Consider the following 20,623-nt stretch of genomic DNA (forward strand, 5'->3'; position numbering starts at 1 on the left):
GCCCGGCTGATATACATGCATGGCGATAGGTTTTTCTGCTGTTATTGTTGATGTAGTTGTAACAAGAACAACTTTCTGCTGGCACGATCTAAACGTCACTAGATATTGTCTGTGAGTTAAATGATTTAACGTCGATCTGACACACCAGCGATAAACAAGAACTGTAAGTGCATCCCAATTTTTAGCACCTGCTTCTCACTATTTTTGTTGGATTGAAGCCTCTTCAATGCAGGATGTTCTTCCAAGAGTCTTAACACAATGTGCACAAAATCAGGTTAGAAGTGTGTGAAAAGGATTGGGAACTCGTTGCCTACGATTGCGACAATTAAATGTGTAGTTAGCATGTTGTCGCACTAAAAAACAATGTGGAGAAACAAGGAAACTGCTATTAAAGATGACCGAAAAAGATCCAAAGAAAATGGTGCGAACCTTGACCTGAAACTGAGATGGTAGCACTTCTGGTAAGTACTCATGTATAACTTCCCGTGGTGAACAATACAACGCAGATAATCGTAAGATAAGGCAGTGCATATCCAAAGTTTTACAACTTTGCATCTATCTTGAACAATTGACATTCAATATTAAACCATAAGAGAGTTGAATAGAAAGATGAGATATCCCAACTATTACCCAATTACAATACATTAACAGAAGTGGAGTTATGAGCAAATCTAATTTACAACAACAAATCAAATAGGTGAAATGAGCATTTACGATAAAAAATAATTTCATCTTTTACTTTCAGAAAAACAAATATGCCCTTTTGTGTATGACGTGATTTTATGGCTTCTCAGGAACAGGACGATGTCCGAGTTTGCGAAAGATTGATTACATTTTATTTATAGCTAATACCTTATACTTGTGGCTCCTTGCAAATTTACCATTTTTATATTTCACCGTTAGTCAAACGAAATACCATTTCTAAAATCTATATATCGAATCTCTTTTGGACGTGGTTCGGCCCGGCCCGGCTACTTTTAAACGGGCTTTGAAAAGGTTTTTTGGTCGAGAGAGGTTTCGTCGCTTTTTTTTTTTTTTTAGCTCTCTTTTGCCCATCCTCGTTCAAAGGTACTCTCTCCTCTTCTCCTACCCTAAAACCCTAATATACCTCGATTTTCCAATAAAACTTGCCAAATCACCATAGATTCACGTTTTTACTAGCAAATTTTAGATTTTACGATGCCCATTTTTAATTTGGATGATGTTGTAATGCCTTGTAGCGTGTTTTGATGTGATTTTTTTTTTTTTTTTCGATTAGGGCATCGATTTTGATTTGTTTGGTCCATTTTTGAGGCGTTGTAACGGAGGATCTGTTCCTTTGTTATGCGTGATTTCTCAGTATTTTTGCCTCGGATTTAGCACTTGTTGTTGGGTGTTTGGATGAACTAATTATTAAGTGTATTATATATAAAAAAAAAAATCAGAAGGTGGTTAATCATTTAAGAGGAAAGCAATGATCTCAATTTCTCAGTATTCTCGAAGATGTAGTAGTTTCACTACTCGTTTAATCCTTTTCTACTCTTATTAAGCAGATTAATGGTATATTAATGTCTTTTGATGTTAATACTCTTGCCCATTTTACTACCAATCTTGCTTAAAGTGCTAATATTACTGTTTTTTGTTTTGTCCTTTTATCTCTCCAGTTCCATGGGTTATAATTCGGATGAAGGATCCGACATTAGCGATTCGGAAATCGATGAGTGTGAAGAGAAATATTACCTGTGTTTGAAGGTAGGGGAGATCAAATTAAGAAAGAGAGGGAGGACATATAGATGCCCATTTTGTGTGTGCAAAAAGAAGCTAGATTTCGATTTGAGGGAATTGCTCCAGCATGCCTCCGGAATAGGTCTCTCCAACCGGAAGGCGAAACTGAAGGCGACCCACCGCGCCCTTGAAAAATATCTAAGAAATGACTTTGCTGAAATGGTGCAGTTATTAGCCGTAGAGTCACCACACCCTTCTAGAAACATAGATGAGCAGTTCGTGTGGCCCTGGATGGGCGTTCTCGTTAATGTGCCGAGGGATTATAAGGACGGGCGCTATGTCGGTACGAGCGGAAACATGCTAAAGGAGCAGCTATCCTGTTTCGGTCCACTAAAAGTTCATGTCTTGTGGGACCACGACGGTCACGCCGGGAAAGCTGTTGTCGACTTTTCTAAGGATTGGGTGGGCTTTATAAACGTGTTGGCCTTTGAAAAGCACTTTGAGGCGGGTAAGACCGACTCGTTAGAAAGCAAACATCAAGGGGTGGAATTAAATGGGTGGGTGGCACGCGCTGATGACTACAATGCTGCTGGTGTGTTAGGGGATCATTTGCGGAAAAAAGCAGATCTGAAAACTCTTAGCGATCTGGCCAATGAAGAATCAAGGAAGAGTGACAAGCTTCTTGCTTATTTAACCAGCCAGATCGACGTGAAGAACAAACGTTTAGAAGAGCTAGAATTCAAATACAATGAGATAAATTTGTCTCTTGATATGATGACTGAGCAGAGGGACCAGGTCGTTAATGCTTATAACGAAGGTTCGTGTAATATCAGGCTTATCTTTAGTCCTTAGTTGTTTATGTCATAAGCTTTCTTTATGCTTCTAATGGAATCTGTTCGTCGTAGTCCATATATGTCCGGTTAATTTGTTCTTATGATGTTCAAATTATATTTGGTATATAACCTATCTAAATATGATGTTTCTCAAGTGGTACTTTACACTGATAGAAGAATGTAATCTTTTAGAATCTATTTGCTGCAGACTTACTCCACTTTAATGTTATATACATTCGAATATCCCATAAATTTCTTTTGTGTGTTCTTTATTAAATTTTGCAAGTGCTAAAGACATACATTACTGGTTGATTGGAAGGGATGTTAAAGCCAGTTGATCGGAACAGTATGATTTATGGCCTCTTATCGCTCAAGAACCTGAAACTCTTCATTTTATCTTCTTGTGTAACTCCTGTTGTGTATTAGTTAATAAGGCTGCCAATGCAAATTAGTTTAGTTCAAATTTGATCAGAACATTGTTTTAGCAGCATTACCAGTTTGCTTTGTTCATAGTTAATGAGTAGCAAGTTTACTTCTCTCAAAGTTCTGTATGAACCTCCTTATTAGCGGTTATCATTGATCAACCACATCCTTACTTTTCACCCCATTTTTTCCATGTATGTGCTGTGTCAGAGATCCAAAAGAACAAAAAGCTGCAAGCGGAACTGGAATCTAAAATGAGGGAACTAGACGTACGACAAGAACAACTGGAGAAACTGGTTGCGCAAAGTGAGAGCGACAAAAGAAAACTTGGTGCTGAATCAGCGGGCCCATCGACTGATAACTTTAACGCACGATCTCCTAGCGAAGAAGTGGACACTGTTGAGATTGTCGAGAAGGTGAGGGAGTTTAGCATATAAGTAACAAGGAAGAAGCAGTGCAACATCAAAGCGCACTGTCGGGCAGCACAAATCACGAATGAGAGGCGTGATTTTAAATTTGCATTTTAGATCTTAGGTTCATTGGGTCTTAAAGAGTAGGGTTTCTGTTTTCTGATTATCTTGGCCTGTATTACTGTAGTTCTTGTGGTGCCTTGTGCTCTATGCTATGTTTAACCACACACTTGGCTCAGTCCCATGACTATCTAGTACTTCCTAGCTATGCATTTTTGTGCTATATGTACGCATAGCTAAAGCTTCATATACTGTGATGGAATCGTTTTTATCTTTTTATGTTAGCATACATAGTATATCATATTTTTGTATGCTTATTTTATTCTATTGACAAAATGTGTGGTCTAATGATCTTCTCTTGCTTCGTGTTACGAGGGGATATGGACCATTTAAGCCCCCCATGTTGGGGTATATGAAAATATTGAGGCTTTTGTGCTTTAATATATGCAATCTTAAATTTAATATATGAGATATGATATAAAATAAGAGAGGCTCTTCACGTATCTGTGAGCGTTGTTCGGTCTAAAAACTGAAAACTCAAACTGAATCGACTTATTTTGGTTGGCTGAAAATATTACTTTTTATTAATAATTTGTTTCAGTTTGATTTTACAAATTTAAGGATAAAAAATAATTAACCAAATCAAAGAAACTAAATATGCGATACTTAAACACGCGCGAAATCGAACCGTCTACTTTTCGAAACCCGCTACAAAAGGGTCGGGCCCAACTCGAATCCGGCCCACACCAAAACCCTAACAATGAACCCCTCGCTCTCCCCGATCGATTGATTCATTACTCGTACCCCTCCTCTTCGTGCTCTCCTCTCCACTCCGTTCTCCGACCTACGGAGCTTTCGCTCGATGTAGGATCGGTAAATCTCTGCCTTTTGTCCTCTCTCTCTCTCTCTCTCTCTCTCTCTCTCTCTCTCTCTCGGTAAATCAGTGCTTTTAATTAATCCTTTTTTTAATCCTTTTTTCGTCTTTGTTCTTCACAATGTGGATTTTTAGCAAATAATCCGTAGTATTATGCTGCATTTTTGTTCAAGTTTTTGTTGATCTTCCGTAAAGTGAGTAAACAAGGTTTAGGAGATTAGGTCATAGGAAATTGCCCTCTATTCTTAGATTTTTCTTTGTTTGCGGCTGAGGAACCGAAGTTTTCGGGGTCTATGTTCTGAAGCTAAGCCGATATATTTGGTAGTACATTTACTGTTCATGCATTTGGTATGAGATAGGTTCAAGCGGGCTTGTTTAGTATTGTTAAGGTTTAGGGGTAGATATAGTTGAAAATGAGTATGTGAAAGATCCTAAGGGAGTTAAAACTAATTATGTGAGAGTAAATTAGTAATTAAGGAGAACTACCGAGAGCGAAGAGTTTGTTCTTGCTCTTTGTTCCAACTCACCATGAATTTCATGCTTTTACCGGCCAGAAAAGAAGAAGAAGAAGAATACATTGCTTTATTTTTTTTTATTCTTTGAGAAGTTTTTCGGGGAAATTACAGGAATACTTCGTGTTTTCATTTATTAATTAGATTTACCTTCTCACAGTGTAACTTTTGAAATCCAATGCTTGATAATATATTTGCATCTTTTTCAGTGCATGCAGTGTGATTTTTCCATATGGTAAAAATGATCATATATCCTTGCAGGTAGGACTACGTTTGGAGAATTGTTGTTCATGATTTATAGACTTTCCGTCCTCCTGATTTAAGAAGAATTTTGGTAACTTACTGTCTTCTGATTTTAAAATACTTGCACATTTTACCATCAATCCCACAAAAAGCACTAATGTATTGCTCTTGTTTGGTCTTTTTCCTCTTCAGATTTATGGATCACAGTTCAGACGGAGAATCTGACATTAGTGAGTCAGAAATTAACGAGCATATCGAGAAATATTACTCACGATTAAAGGCCGGGAAGTATAAAATAAGAAATACTGAGAGGACATATAAATGTCCTTTCTGTGTGGGGAAAAAGAAGCAAGACTATAACTTGAAAGATCTGCTCCAGCATGCTTCTGGAATCGGAGCTTCTAACAGGAAGGGCAAACTAAAGGCAACCCACCGGGCTCTCGAAAAATACATACGAAATGATGTCTCTGAAACTTCTGGGAAATTAGTGCGATCAGCAATCATAGAGCCGCCACAACCACATTCTTCCAAAAACAGAGATGAGCAGTTTGTGTGGCCCTGGATGGGCATTCTTGTAAATGTGCCAAGGGACTTTAAGGATGGTCGGTATGTCGGTGAGAGCGGAAATAGGCTAAAGGAGCAGCTATCCCGCTTCAACCCGTTAAAAGTCCATGCATTGTGGAACTATAAAGGCCACACTGGGAATGCCGTTGTCGATTTCTCTAAGGATTGGTCTGGATTTAGAGACTCAATGGCCTTTGAAAATCATTTTGAGTCGGAGCACTTTGGTAAGACGGACTATTTAGAAAGGAAGCACAAGGGGACGGATTTATTTGGATGGGTGGCGCGTGCTGAGGATTACAATTCTCCTGGCCCAATAGGGGAGCATTTAAGGAAAAATGGAGACCTAAAAACTATCAACGATCTGTCCAGTGAAGAGTCGCGGAAGACTGACAGCCTTGTTAGAAATTTAGCTAGTGAGATCGAGGGGAAGAATCGACATTTGCAAGAGCTGGAAAGTAAATACAACGAGACCAACATGGCCCTTGATACAATGATGGAGCAGAGGGACCAGCTCTTTCATGCTTATAATGAAGGTTTGTCTAGTATCTAGGTTATCAGTATTGCTTATTTTGTTGAATATACATATTAAAAATACTGTTCTTTGGTAGCTTAAGCTTTTGGAGACCAACAATTGTTTCATATTCTATACCATAGTTTCAGAGCAGGAGGTTCTAACTTCGAGTTCCGCCTGACTCCTTTGTTTCATTTAATATCCTCTTATATAATTCAATTCAATTCAATGTCTTGAGCCTATTAAAAAGTCTCGAGCTCAGACGTTAGTGGGAGTGTTGAATATAAATATTAAAAATACAATTCTTTGGTACCTTAAGCTTTTACAGAGTTGTTTCATATTCTATAACATATTCTTTATGTCATAAACTGTCTTTTCATCCTCGACAGTATCTATTCATTGTAGTTCGCACATACGATCAATCCGCTTCTTATTCTGTGCAAAATTTTTGTGACTGTTGCATTTCGTTTACGAGATTCTTATAGCTTTCTTTTATGAATTCCTCATTAGATCTTGGTAAGTGCTATAGAGTAGTACTGGTCAGATGAAAAGAGGCTAAAGCAAGTTGATCAAAATAGGATCATTGTTCTGCTAACTATCAGTTAAGCACTTGAAACTACTTTTTTTAAACTTGTTGAACTTCATGTGCTATAGTTCATAAGGTAGCTGCCACCGATCATTTTGTTTCAAAATTAAATAATTAGGTACCATCATAAAATTATTCAACCAAAATTCTCTGCTCAGAGTAGTGATATTAAGTTTTCTTCAGTTGAAACCTAACTAGTAGCTCTGTTATGGACATCATTACTATCATTTGATATTGTTTAACTGCATTCTCACTCGTTATCCTTGTTTTGTTGTGTCAGAGATCCGAAAGATGCAGAATCTTGCTCGTGATCATTCACGTAGAATATTTGAGGAAAATGAGAAGCTGCGAACCGAACTGGATTCTAAAAAGAAAGAACTAGATTTAAGGCGTGAACAACTGGAGAAGCTGGCTGCTCAAAATGACGTTGACAAAAGAAAGCTTGAACAAGAGAAGCAGAAGGTGACTTTCTTTCGGTTTATCCTTATTCTTCCAGATAATGCAACAGCTAAAAGATCTTTTTTCTGTCAAGCTTAAATTCAGCCTATTGTCTGATTTGTGTGTCACTCTTTCCTATGGCTTTGTCACTGCTTTTCAGAAAGTTCTATTGATGTCATTATTGTCATTACTTGTCAAACCTTTAGTCTGAGGATGTTAATTCCAGATAATCAAGTTTGTATGCAGCAATGAGAATGTTAATTCCAGTTAGTGCAAGGTTTTACTGTTTTGAATGAGGAGTCTTGACTGGATACTATTAAATCTACTTGTAATTGCCTTTCCCAGCGGAACTTCACTTTGTACAGTATAATTGGACCTAAAATGCACTTTTGTTTTGTGCTATCCAGCTCCCTGCTGCCGCTATTTAATCTGTGTAAGAGTAAGTATGATGATTCGAAACTTGAATGAAGGCTAGAAATTCTTCATTTGGATTGTATTTTGTTCTTGCAGAATGCAATGAAGAACAGCTCGCTTCAGTTGGCAACCATAGAGCAGCAGAAGTCTGATGAAAGTGTGTTGAGGCTCGTGGAAGAACAGAAGGTCTCTGCTTAGTTTTTCCCCCCTTTTTCTCATGCTTTCCTGGCCAGTTTATTTTTCTTGTATAAAAACATGAGCAATAATAATTAGTTTTATTATATCGTTTAAAGTTGTCTGACTAGAGGAAACTTGCAGAGAGAGAAAGAGGCTGCTCTGAAGAAGATACTTCAGTTGGAAAAGCAGCTGGATGCAAAACAGAAGCTTGAGCTGGAAATACAGCAGCTGAAGGGGAAGCTGGAGGTGATGAAGCATATGGGAGGGGAGGAAGATTCTGCTGTGAAGAAGAAAATTGATGAGATGAGTGAGCAGCTTAAAGACAAAATTGAGGAAATGGAAGATATGGAAGCTCTCAACCAAACACTTGTCATCAAAGAGCGCAAGAGCAATGATGAGCTACAGGAAGCTCGGAAAGAGCTGATAATGGTATGACAATTTGATCATTTATGTAGTTTTGGATCTATGAATCTCTTATTGTATTATAAATCTTATCTCTAAGAACTTGGCTCATGCAGGGCTTGTCTGAGATGTTGAGTGGTACAAACCGCTCAATAATTGTAATTAAGAGAATGGGCGAGCTCGATGAAAAGGTCTTTCAAAATGCGTGTAGGCTGAAATTCCCGAAGGAGGAGGCAGATGTTAATTCTGCAATTTTGTGCTCGAAATGGCAAGATGAGCTCAGAAATCCAGAATGGTTTCCTTTCAAAGTAGTTATGGTGGATGGAAAAGAAAAGGTATATTTTCTACAGCCACATTCTGGCGATTGGTAGTTCAACTTTGGGTAAATAGAATCTCGTGTTTCTTGTAGTTGTTCTTTCAAGGTATAGTTCATCGGTTTCTCTGATTTTATAATTGACTGTAAAACCCAGCTTCTGATTCATGATTCAATCTCAACTTGGTTATGTTCTTGAGCACTTGAAATGGGGAATTATATACTGTGGTGCAGGAAGTTTTAATGGAGGATGATGAGAAGCTGCAGAGATTGAAGGAAGAGCTCGGTGTTGAGGTTTACAAGGCAGTGACTACGGCCTTGCTGGAGATGAATGAATACAATCCCAGCGGCAGATACGTCGTTCCTGAGTTCTGGAACACCAGAGAAGGCAGGAAAGCAACACTGAAGGAAGTCATACAGTATGTGCTGAAGCAGTGGAAGTTGCATAAGAGAAAGCGTGGAATGTAGGCTTTATTTAATGATTTATGCTTAATGTTGTGAAACCCGTTGTAGGGTATAAGAAACGCCATTGGCTAGTTTAAAACTAGTAGAAACACAAAACATGGTTCTCTAACTCTAGGACACTGATTTCATAGTGCGCCTACTTGGGAACACACTTTCTATCTGAAATCTCTTGGATCTTCTGAAGTTCTCTTCATTTGATAGCAGTATGGCAGTTTAATTTTACAAAACCAAACATGCGCGGTTTCCTCTTGATCCTTTGGACCTCTATAGCCTAGGCTACACTTTGGACCTTCTGCTTCTGGTTTCATATTGAAAAGCTGTCTAAAACGATGTCAGAGCTTCTTGAACAGTTTTTCTCAAACAATACTATAGGCAAAATTGTGTAAATATAGAAACTAATGTACTCGTGTAAATGAGTGATTATTCTATCCTGCTGTAAATGTCAAGCTTGTTTTGCTGGCCAAATCTGTTTACACTTCTTCTGAATATTAGCATATCATCTTAAACGAAAGAACACTTAGTCGAAGCATGCACGGCGGATGAATTTCACGTCGGACCAGTTTTATTCTCTTGGTATGTGCTGTTACTTCATTTTTATACTCTTGTTTTCATGCTATTCTACAGAAAATTTACCCTTCATTTTTTACGTCTCTCACTGCAACTCATCTTGTATTCTGCATAGCGCATTCAGGGGGTAATACAGGGAACCTTTGTTTGTCACTACAGTAATCGTAAGTCATATATTTCTTCCTGACGTTTTGATATGCTGTGTTCTGAGAAGAATCCAACTCTCTGAAGCTCGCGGCATTCCACCAGAGGCCTGGAGATGAGCATGAACTGGCGCTCGATCCCGGAGGTGAAATGCAACCGTCGACGGCGAAACCTTGGAATTGCGCGGTGAAGGGTGCCTGGGACCAGTTAGTCTTGGTCTGGCCCCCATCGGTCGCCCAATCCTCGCCGTCCCATAGACTCGCTATTATTTGCATCGCTTGTGACGGGTACTCTACTCCCCTGCTTGTTAGGTTCTTGAATACTCTGATGGGGGTTTCGTCCACGAAGAACCTGATCGAGCAAATAACACATCTCTCAACATGTTGCAGTAATTAATCCTAATTTACGAAAACTAGTGTTATTTAAAAGTCGCGAGTTCCTCTCCAAATCCAAGTGTAACAATATATATATATATATGTAGATTAAATATGAGCTGTACTAACGCCACTTGATAAGGGTTCCATAGTATCTTGTAGTCATGGAAATCTGCAGTTGGGTCGAACCACAGGTATATCCTCTGCTCTCTGTTCCCGTGCCCGTTGGTGAAGATGTTAGTTTGGAGAGTAATAGGCTTCCCTTCCTTGTTCCCCAAGAACTCAAAGTCCAGCTCATCATGGTTGCTGGTATTAGATGACATCTGTTAAATTGTACACAAAAATCATACGCGCGCTTTTAACTAGTTTATGTATGCGGTCCAAAAATATCATACGTATTTAATTAATTATCAGTGGAAACTATAATTACTTTGAAAATCTAATGGCATGGTTCATTCTTGCAAGTAAACAACATACTTTATTAGACTTTAATGAGAAGGATATCAAGTACTAGTCATCCTATGAAAATTGACAGTGACATTAATTCATGTCCGAAAAAAAAAAAAAAAAACAAAAAATATTGGAAGCTTACATAGAAAGCAGTGACAACTCCAGCAGAATCCTTGTTAGGTATCTTTATTTTCATGTGAAAGAACCCAGAACCATACCCCAACTTGGAGCTGAATCCAGAACCTAAATTTGCGAAGTTTTTTTGGGTTAGATATTTGCAGCAACATTAATTTTAGACAAGCAATATAAAAACATAAACGTATGAGCTGTGAAAAGAATTATGTGCAATATATATTCCTTAAATATACCCTACGTTCTAAAATTCTTGTAGTACGCACCTAGCTAGTTTCTCATTTGGTTTTGCCGCGTCGTAAATAAATACGTAATAAAATCAACACAACCTCATACGCACAAAGAAACAATATTAATACTAAAACAAAGTTAATTTCCATATCAGCAGAAAAAGCTTCAAGAAATCCGGTTGATCTTTTATCATTTTATGCATGCACGGAAGCATGGTAGTAATATATACAGCCTTCTGCATATAGCTCTAAAATACGTAATATATATAACACCATGCACAATATTAATTGCTCTTTCAAGCAAATTAATACTCATTATCTTACGAACAAGAAAAAAAAAAAGAACAATGGATCATAGATAGAACTAAAGAAGGAAAATAACATTGGTCCTTTAATATTTTTTTTTCAAAAAATAAACTAAAAACATCATGAACATGGCAAAACGTGTGAGCGTAGAAGATACAATGCATATATAGGTTGAGTGGTGGGTACGTATCTATATATACCAGAACTTTGATCCATGGAGAGCTGGACCTCGCTTCTCTGGTTTAGAAATGATACATGGTTTCCTCCCCATGTCACAGCATAATTCTGATCAAAGCTAGGTTGATCGGACGGTATCGTGAGACCGCTGCTTATAATTAAAATCATTTGAAGAAGAACACTCAACCAAAGAAGAGTCGAAGCCATTAAGTGTTGACAACGTTGTCCTAGCTTATAGCTTATACTTGTGCACGAGTGGCTTATACAATAGGTGTTATATATATATATATATATATAGAGAGAGAGAGAGAGAGAGAGAGAGAGAGAGAGAGAGAGAGAGAGAGAGAGAGAGAGAGAGGGGCGTTCACAAACGTAATGATCTCACCAGCTAGCAAGCAAGGAGGGTGTGAGCGGTTGAGGACGTACTCAACCATTCAATCTATGTATACCTCTCCTCGACGCAATCCTTTTCCATGAGGTTATTTTGGTTTTGATAGAAAGAGATAGATAGATAGATAGCTGATTACTTAGACTATTTTTGGATCATTTCTTATCGTATCAATTTTTCTGAATAAATATACATGTATCAGAGAATCAGTCCCACGTTATCTCCAGTCTAAGAGGTCCTAGATTTAATTCTCATTTCGACCATTTGGTAGTGTAAGTTCCTGTCTATTATATTCAGATGTCCCTTTCGTTGGTTCTCTCGTCAGTGCACGTAGCATGGCTCAATTGATCGAATCAATGTTATATACATGAGCACAGTTTTTAAGACTTATTCTTTGGTCTGACTATTTGATCAGCCGTTTTGGTTAATAAGGAGAAGATTGGTTGAGTGAAGAAAACAAACTAGGATAAGTGTAAGTGTGTTGCTATCATTTGAGTGCACAATGTGCCAATTGCGCCATGCAAATTAAAGATAGGCTATGACTCCTGAAAAGTAACTAACAAAATGTAACATGACCAACCTTTTCCATCAGCTTATTACGTTAGGAAAAAACTCAAAGTGGATAGGAACAATCATGTAATTACACCTGTAGAAAGCGAATACATATACATATCCTCCCTTTTCCTTGCGTACTATTTTGCTTACTACATCTGCTGATGTCGCATTAGAGGTTGTGTTAATTGTTTTATATTCTTGTTACTATCAGGATTTTCATGATCTCTTCCTGTGTTCCCAGGTGCTTCTATTCATTGCTTATTTGACTCCCACATGTTCTGAAATTAATAGTCGAGGTATTTCAAATTGTTTTCTCACATGGACAAAATGAAGAAAGTGAAGCGGAGCTAGCCATGCATGCATGAATGTAGGTGATAACAACTTGAGATCCGTAGAGACAGTAACGCATCCACTCGCCATGCGCAATTAAATTGAAGAGATGAAACAAGAAATTAGAATGTTGATTGATTTATATTTGCCCAAAGGAACATAGTTAATTAGAAACGGAGCGACTGTATAATTATATAGTTTGGTCTCATCTACTAAGCAATTAGTGGTAGTTTTGAATGCCTTGATGGTGCTAGATGAACAATAATTTTCTTAATTGGTAGTTCTACAGAAGCATCACTTCCTTGCTGGCATGCAAGCAAGTCCAGTTGGATATGACACTGCCAAATTAGTAGATTCGAAATTCCAAATTTATCAATGCTACACATGTGATGTTTTCATTTCTTCACAAGAAAACAAAGGTACCATTTCCAATTGAAGGGCTATGCAATTCACTAGTGGTTTTAGTAGAATTAAATATAGCTTGTCATTTTTGACGTGTTGTTAGAGCATGAGTTTTGTCTTCTATTAATTTAAGTGCACGTTTTAGACCTATCAAAATATTTCAGGCTCAAATATGAAGAAGATTGTTGAATATAAAAATATTAATTAGAATACCGTTATCTAACAGTTTACTACTTTTGAGACGATAGCCGTTAATTTCACATTTTGATACAAGTTAGAATTATGAGATGTATATAATGTGAATGCGCGGTATCTCCAAATATAGTTATAAGACTTTTAACACTATTAAGATAGATCAATTATGTACCTTTTTGTTGGCTTAAATAGGTCAGCATCCTGCCATGTGGCGGGAGGTCATGTTGGGCCGAGTCATGTTTGAAATGGTGTAAGGCTGGGTGGGCCGAGTCATGTTTGAAGTGGCATGAGGCTGATTGGGCCGAGTCACAATCAAGACCCGTGAGCGCTGTATCTGTACGCTTTAAGTGAATTAGTTGCGTATTTCTACCAGCTCGACCTTTTGGGATTAATGGTTAGCGCCAACGATCCGACACTCTCTTCCGCTTTTACTCTAAAAAAAAAAGCATGATTAAAGAGTAATGCGGTCGTAGAAGAAGAAGTGATTACAGTCGAGAAGGTGCAATTATTCCATCAGAATTTGCTTGAGAATAATTTAGATGATAATGATAATAATTTCAGCAACGTAATGTAAGTTACATTAATACTCGTGGTTCTCATAGCATTTTCATCGGAAGATGCATCTGTTCGTTTGCAATAAAATTAAAGGTCAAACAGGTAAGGAAGAGTACAATGCTTCATGGCAGAAAATGAAATACTACCATCCCATTTAGCCGTTAAGTATACGTCGCATGTCATGATCTTCTCTTTTCTTAGAAGTTGCTGAGTCCAAGGGCAATGTTTCCTCTACCTGCTACGCGATCGTTGTCCATTTGTGCGTGTTCTAATAAAACTATTTTGTAAAAATGTATGAAGTGTTATATATATTTTTGAACCAATTTTGGCACATTAAGTTTTTGGATAATATGGTACATAATCAATCCTATGCTTCCGTTATCAGTCTAGCTAATTGTAAACAAAATCCATATTTTCATCGGCAAATTAAAAGCGTGATAAATTTCTTTATTGCATAAAGTAAATGAAAAGGATGTGAATATTCAAATTGAAATTAACAAGACATGAAAAAGTTAATGTTTAGGTATCGATGTCCAAATATGCTATATATAGTTGAAGGGTTCTCTATACACTTTCACAGCATATGGTAGTTAGCTCCTGGATATTACTCAATCTACAAGAGCACAACAACCATATAAGAAAAGAAAAGAAAAAAGAACACTTCTTATACTCAATAGCGTTAGTAATATCTCCTGTTTTACTATGAAAGAGAACGAATATACCATGTAGAATTTAAATGCTCAATAATTCTTCAAAAGAAAATAAAAAAGCGTGATTGAACTTTAAAACGATTTGGTTCCTCATAAGAGATGACAACATGATTCAGCTTTCAAAGTGCAAACAAAATGATTAAAAGAAGATATATTCTACAACCAGCAAATAGCGAGATCTAAAATTATTGCTACTCGACATTGCTGATTAATTACCACAAAAATATTGTTCTAATGTACACTATCTTACAATCTAATTTAGCTTATTCCTTTTGCGTTTATTTTGCCTTTGGTAAAAAGAACAGTACACAATTTAATTACCACCTAGTATATAGCAAATAATTATGCTACACAAATAACCACAGGCCACAATAACCAGCCATACTACAAGTTCTCTGTCTACAGGTTGTTGAGTCGATGCCACATTCGTTGTGAGATCGGCATCTGTGACTTGGATGGACATCAGGGACATGACATGCACTCTCGTGCTGTGAACCGACACTTTCCCTGAAGATAGTCTCTGGACAAATTTGAGATGATAATGCACTTACATGAGTTGCTTGATTTCCACCCTACAGGAAAATAAATAAAAAACATCACCAAATTAGAAGTCAATTGCCAATAAATAAGGGATTTGTTGCGGTACACATTTTTCGTATGAAGTCAGCAAATTCATCTGTTGACTACTACCGGAGATAATAGAGTTCGGATTCTTTATCAAAGTTATGGATCTAATGGTAGAACTTTCCAACTTGATTGATAAATAAATGTGCTAAGAAAAGCAGTTATTTCACTTTCCTTTGTGTTACTAAATGACAAAATCGACCTCACCAATTTATGGTGATAGGGACAAACATGTGGTAAAAAGGTCTCAACTATACAAACTAGTAGGAAAAATAATAAGTAAACAAGCTAAAATAAAACCAGTGATCAGATATGCCGGAAAAAAAAAATACAGAAAAAGAGGTAGTGCCAAGGAATTGCAGTTATTAAAAAGGACTGATACACACCTTTCCGAATGTCCAATTACTCAGAATATGGCTCTCTGGAAGCCTCTCCTGCCACCAACTTCTCACAGGGAGGGGATGGCCCTCAGTTGTGAATATGTAATTTTTATCAGCCAAAAAAGAATTGTCGTAAAGAAGATAAAGGTACTTGCATCTGCCAAAAAGGAGAAGCAACAAATTTTATTCATTCCATCGGCAGGTAATATTCTAATAGTCGCCAATGACACTTATGTATTTTAAAATATATTATGTTTATCCTTAGTAGCAGATTATAGATAACAGACATAAGGCTACTCACGTTTCAGACAAAAAGAAGCTATGTTGGTGATCTTCAAGTTGCATCGTGGAAACATCTTTGATGCTTGCAAAGCCACCATCTACTCTAGTGTAGTGATTAAGAGAGCCAATGATGGCTTCACCCACTTCCAAGTACCAAGGATCTGAGATTAAAACGTATTAGTAACCTACATCAAGAAAAATAGCAAAGTATCTGGAATCAAATTATCAACTATTAACCATACTAAGGCTAATTTGAAAGCTAACTTGATGCCGCATAGCAAAAAAATAGCTGACTGGACTCTTTAAGTAAAACCCACAGAAATTAAGCAAATAAATTTGAAACAAGTGTAAGCTGCCTTTGTCGGTATTATGTGAAGACCGAATAATAAAATATTGCTTTCACATTCAGTTAAACATCTGTTGCTCATCAGTCTCAACTTTTCAAGGGATACAAAGAAACTCATACAAATCAACGAAACCTAGAAACAGTTCAGTTACCTTTAGTTGCTTGATAAAGGTAAAATGTAGACTCAGCAAGTTCAGGGCGCAATGGGTAATATTTCTCCGTTGGATGCAACATGTCATGGTCCAAAAGATATCTGCAAACAAAGACAGATGTCTCACGATATCGATTTAATACAAGAGAAGCATGACAAATTAACTTGTACATCATGCATTGCATAAACATGAAGAGGGAGGTTTGCTACACCTATTCCAAAGAGATATGTCTCAATATAGCCAGTTGTAAAGTTTGTCAACTCTTCCAAAGCCTTTTGACTTTTGAGTCATTAGCCTACCCACATTACTGCCAGCGGTTAAGATGATGATGGTGACAACAATCTAATATAGAAAACCTTACAATATTGCCAGATTTTACCAGTTCAATCACTCTAATGAGGAAATCATTCATCTTAAACTAGTTGAACCACCAAAATGCTCTAAGGTGCAAAAAAGACATTAAATGTAGATGTCAAGTGCTTCTAACTTCAAATATATGATACAGCCTTGATAAATTGCTTATTTCTTAAAGGAAACATCATATATACCTTTCAGGAAGCACACCAAACTTCTCCCATACGTTAAAAAATTCACGATGTGACAAGTTGGCAGCTGCAACATCTCCTACAAGAGTCTGCTAGCAATAAGAAATGAGTCTAAAACATGTAAACATCTATTTACCATTAACAAAATGCCTTTATGGGTCTACATAGTAACCTGAAGACCAGGCCAGAAGGCCTGAAGGCTGGTTAGCTGCCAATATGTAGCTTTCCCATTCCTCATATCAGCATCATGATACCTGGAAACAGGTGCCTATACTAAATTTTAGTTGAACAAGCTATTTATAGATAAATTTTTGAACTTCCAAAGGGAGAAAAAGCTATCTATAGATAAGCACAAAAACAAGCATTATTATATTATGACAATTCTTTTCTCTAAAATGACAAGTCATTTTGGTAGTGTTTACTATGGCAGCTTGCAACAAAATTTATCTTATTCCTAAACAAATGCCAAACAATCCGCCAGCAGATTCCATCACATAAATTTGATTTTAAAAGACAAGACAATAGTATTGTAACCAAAAGAGGCCTACTTCATTCATAGGTGCAAACTTTTTACACATAAATAGCATTACCAGCAGGAGAATTTATGGACATTTGCTTCCATATCTAATTAGATCAAAACATATAAAACAAATAGCACATCCATAAGTTGGAAGAACTTTAGGAACATCTCTGAAGGAATCCAGAAGAGAAAAGATTGAGACCTCACCATGGGCCATGCCGGAAGTATTTTTGCACAGCAATATACGCAGAATGAAACATGTCCCAGAACTCATCACTTCCGAAAAGAATGTAAGCTTTCATCAAATATTCATAAAATGAATCAACTCCTACAAAAGTCGCAGAAGAAATATATCAATCACTCAAAATTTTACATTCATAATTGAGAAGCAATTTAATCATTTAATTTGTTGGTAGCATCATGGCAATTAAATGGAATCACTGTGTTCAACTGCAAAAGTAACCAACTAAGCCGAAGCTGGCAATTTCTATTGATAAATCACATTGCAGATGAATACAGTTAAACAAGGGGAAGTACCAGCACCAATGCCTGACGAGTACTCTATCCACTCTCCAGTCACAACATCAAGAGTTGTGCCCAAGAGATTTAAAGAACTTCTCATGCTCCACAATTTACGCAACGCACGAACAGCTGCAGCTTCATACCTAGAATCACCAGTCAAGCGCGACAATGCTCCCATTTCAAGAATAAGAGAACCTGAAATTATAGCAGATCTCTTTAGTATACCGAAGAAAAAGTAGTGCTGCAACAAGATTTGAGATGATCGGCCTACTCACCACACCCTGATGTGCTTGTTTCAGTTGTCTCATTCTCCATTACTCCGTACTGTCAAAGAAAAGACCCTCAGAAGTCAGAATGGCCATTAAATCACAACAGAGGGACAGAACAAATAATGCTAATACACTATTCCAACGAATAAAATAAGTAGGCTGGTGTATGCTAGTAGTCCAAGTGAACATAATCAGAGACCTAAATATCGAATATAAATCTCATTTATCAAGGAGTAGACTTATGCGTACGACCTTTAGATTTATCCATGCATACGGCAACCCTGTAGGAGTCTCAAATGCAGGTAGAAAGCGGCGACCTAAATCTTCAGCCAGATTGAGTAACTGATTCTTGTATAATCCATCAGCAAGCCTGCTCTTGTTATCGGCTGCAACAATATGAGCAGAAACAAGTCCTCCAAGAACTCTTATATTGCACTGCATAAGTGAAAAGAAGTAGGTAAAAATAAGAGCAATCGGAAGACAACAGGAAAAACAAAAATGTCTACATTGAAGATAGACTTCTTATGTAAAAATTTATCTATTTTGTGAAAAATCATATCGTATTGTAAAATACTAGAAAGTGTACCTCAAACAAATTTATCCGCGCATCCACATCAAATGTAAGGTTATGTGAAAGCCAAAGAACTCCTCTTTCAAATTCTGTGTAGTTACCTAAGACAACAAGACTGCATAAGCCAAACAGAAAGAGAATCACCTTTCAACCTTAGGAACAGACTAATATAATAAATGAGGAAAGTTCTGTTCATGGTCAACACACATAAAAGAGTATACTATAAGGTGAAAGGACAAAACAAAAAAAAAAGAGCATGTATAGCATCCTCCATACATCTAGTTAGTCTGCAAATTTTAAATGTGCAAACTAAAACACTTCGGCAGAAATGATAAGACTGGGGAGACTAGACATACATAACAAAGATTTACACAAAGATTGTTGTGACTAAGGGTTTTCTAGGCTTGAAATATAAGCGAAAATCGAATGACATGACGACCGATCTTAACAGACCTTATATAAATGAAACTTACAACAAAAAATTACATTGCGCAGCAGCTAATAATTGTTGTTTCTGATCTTTAAATCAATAATTGCATTTCTGCAAGTCAAACGAGGTGAAGAGCTCAGGAAGTATACCTAGATAATGATTCAATAAGCGTCAAGGCAGATCCATTATAATACTGTGGCAGGTGTTCAAGCTGACATAAGAAAAGAAACGAGATAATAATCTCACATTCAGCATCTGTAATTGTTAGCTAAAATGGAAAACTTTTCAACTTGATGACAAATCAACAAATCAGTACATTTAGATTTCCAAGCTCGCTAAGGGAGTCGGTGTAAGTATTGGTAAGAGGCTTTAACTCATCATGCTGCAAAGTGAAAAGAGATAATGATTGCAACTTTCTTAAGGAAAAATATAACTTGAGAAAACCATAAAAGGCTGATGAAGTTACCGGAAAAGCATGAGCCATGTATTTGTCATAAGCATGGTAAAACCTGAAAAGGAACATAAAACATGAATTAAGCTATCAAAGAAGCTTGTATGGCATGAACTTTTATAAGACAAAAGAAGATTCTTTCACTAGATAACCTAAGAAATAGGTGGTTTGACTAAAATATGTATCTCTATCTTAAATTCTTAATCTCAAATGTGATATAGCAACACTAATTTCACATCACACTCTCACTACATGTCTAAACCCTAATTCTGATAATTAATCAGAGAAAGCTTCTTTAAGATTGATGTATGTCTTTCTTATCCTTAAGTGATCAGAAACCAAACCAAATTTAGCGAGAAGGTAAGCTCTTGCTATTTCTTCTAGCAACGTTCCTTGCCGAAACGCTTTCTCGACCAATAAGGCACCTCTTTGATCAAACTTATGCTAATACAAGCACACGCACATTAGACATTTAGTAAATTCAAAAATTTTGGACTAAAATCTAATCTTTCTTAAAACGGATATCGCCTATCGTCACCATTTCATCGAAAAATTTAGCACAAACAGTAACATCATGCAAAGAAAATATAACTATTTAGCCGAGAAAAGCTTAAACTTTTCTCTGAATCAGAGCCTGAACCATTCAATCCGAGACGCATCATACTTTGTCCAGGATTTAAATCATGGAAACACAAATGATGGGATTCAAGTAAGAGTGATACTACTCACATCTCGCGGACCTTTTCCCTCAGGAGCATCTTCCGAGCATGTCCAAAGGAGGAAGCCCCGCTTCGGGAGAAAGCAGAGAGAAGCAGCAGGAAGAGGAGAACCCATTCCTTGAATCCTCCTCCTCCTCCTCCTCCTCTCCCGAATCGAAAAGAACGCATGATTAAGGTGATCGAGAGTAGGGTTTCCCCCCCTCTCTATCTAACTTTTTCTTTTTTTCGGGTGATTTTAGGAGAGGGTTGAGGGAGGTGGAGGGGTTCGAGAACAGGAATGCGAGGTGACGTCAACAGCGAAGGCGCAGCCAATGAGAAGCGTCGGAGCCGCTGACATGTCGAAACAAAGTTTAACAAGTTTTGCGTGA

At 37.2% G+C, this 20,623-nt stretch overlaps 4 protein-coding genes across 4 annotated transcripts; 2 read left to right on the top strand and 2 right to left on the bottom strand.

Annotated features, from left to right (window-relative positions):
* On the top strand, positions 447–3,741 carry LOC109712141 (protein INVOLVED IN DE NOVO 2-like). Its single transcript, XM_020235565.1, has 5 exons — positions 447–461; positions 795–812; positions 1,013–1,068; positions 1,644–2,521; positions 3,171–3,741. Exons 1-5 carry the CDS (start codon positions 447–449, stop codon positions 3,395–3,397), a joined length of 1,194 nt encoding a protein of 397 aa, XP_020091154.1. The 3' UTR covers positions 3,398–3,741.
* Positions 4,167–9,125, top strand: LOC109712185 (factor of DNA methylation 5-like). Its single transcript, XM_020235616.1, has 8 exons — positions 4,167–4,303; positions 5,078–5,150; positions 5,252–6,156; positions 7,001–7,182; positions 7,669–7,758; positions 7,891–8,178; positions 8,268–8,486; positions 8,699–9,125. Exons 3-8 carry the CDS (start codon positions 5,256–5,258, stop codon positions 8,930–8,932), a joined length of 1,914 nt encoding a protein of 637 aa, XP_020091205.1. The 5' UTR covers positions 4,167–4,303; positions 5,078–5,150; positions 5,252–5,255; the 3' UTR covers positions 8,933–9,125.
* On the bottom strand, positions 9,470–11,569 carry LOC109712186 (xyloglucan endotransglucosylase/hydrolase protein 2-like). Its single transcript, XM_020235617.1, has 4 exons — positions 11,333–11,569; positions 10,607–10,707; positions 10,144–10,337; positions 9,470–9,991 (listed from the first exon to the last, which is right to left on the bottom strand). The coding sequence occupies exons 1-4, from the start codon at positions 11,514–11,516 to the stop codon at positions 9,592–9,594; spliced, it is 879 nt and encodes a 292-aa protein (XP_020091206.1). The 5' UTR covers positions 11,517–11,569; the 3' UTR covers positions 9,470–9,591.
* On the bottom strand, positions 14,597–20,584 carry LOC109712187 (alpha-mannosidase I MNS5). Its single transcript, XM_020235618.1, has 15 exons — positions 20,266–20,584; positions 19,552–19,594; positions 19,402–19,467; positions 19,235–19,296; positions 18,671–18,770; positions 18,337–18,519; positions 18,091–18,139; positions 17,831–18,010; positions 17,501–17,621; positions 16,946–17,027; positions 16,777–16,862; positions 16,229–16,329; positions 15,750–15,891; positions 15,455–15,605; positions 14,597–15,016 (listed from the first exon to the last, which is right to left on the bottom strand). Exons 1-15 carry the CDS (start codon positions 20,421–20,423, stop codon positions 14,792–14,794), a joined length of 1,749 nt encoding a protein of 582 aa, XP_020091207.1. The 5' UTR covers positions 20,424–20,584; the 3' UTR covers positions 14,597–14,791.

This window comes from Ananas comosus, linkage group 6 (genome assembly GCF_001540865.1).
Source record: "Ananas comosus cultivar F153 linkage group 6, ASM154086v1, whole genome shotgun sequence".
Classification (NCBI taxonomy): domain Eukaryota; kingdom Viridiplantae; phylum Streptophyta; class Magnoliopsida; order Poales; family Bromeliaceae; genus Ananas; species Ananas comosus.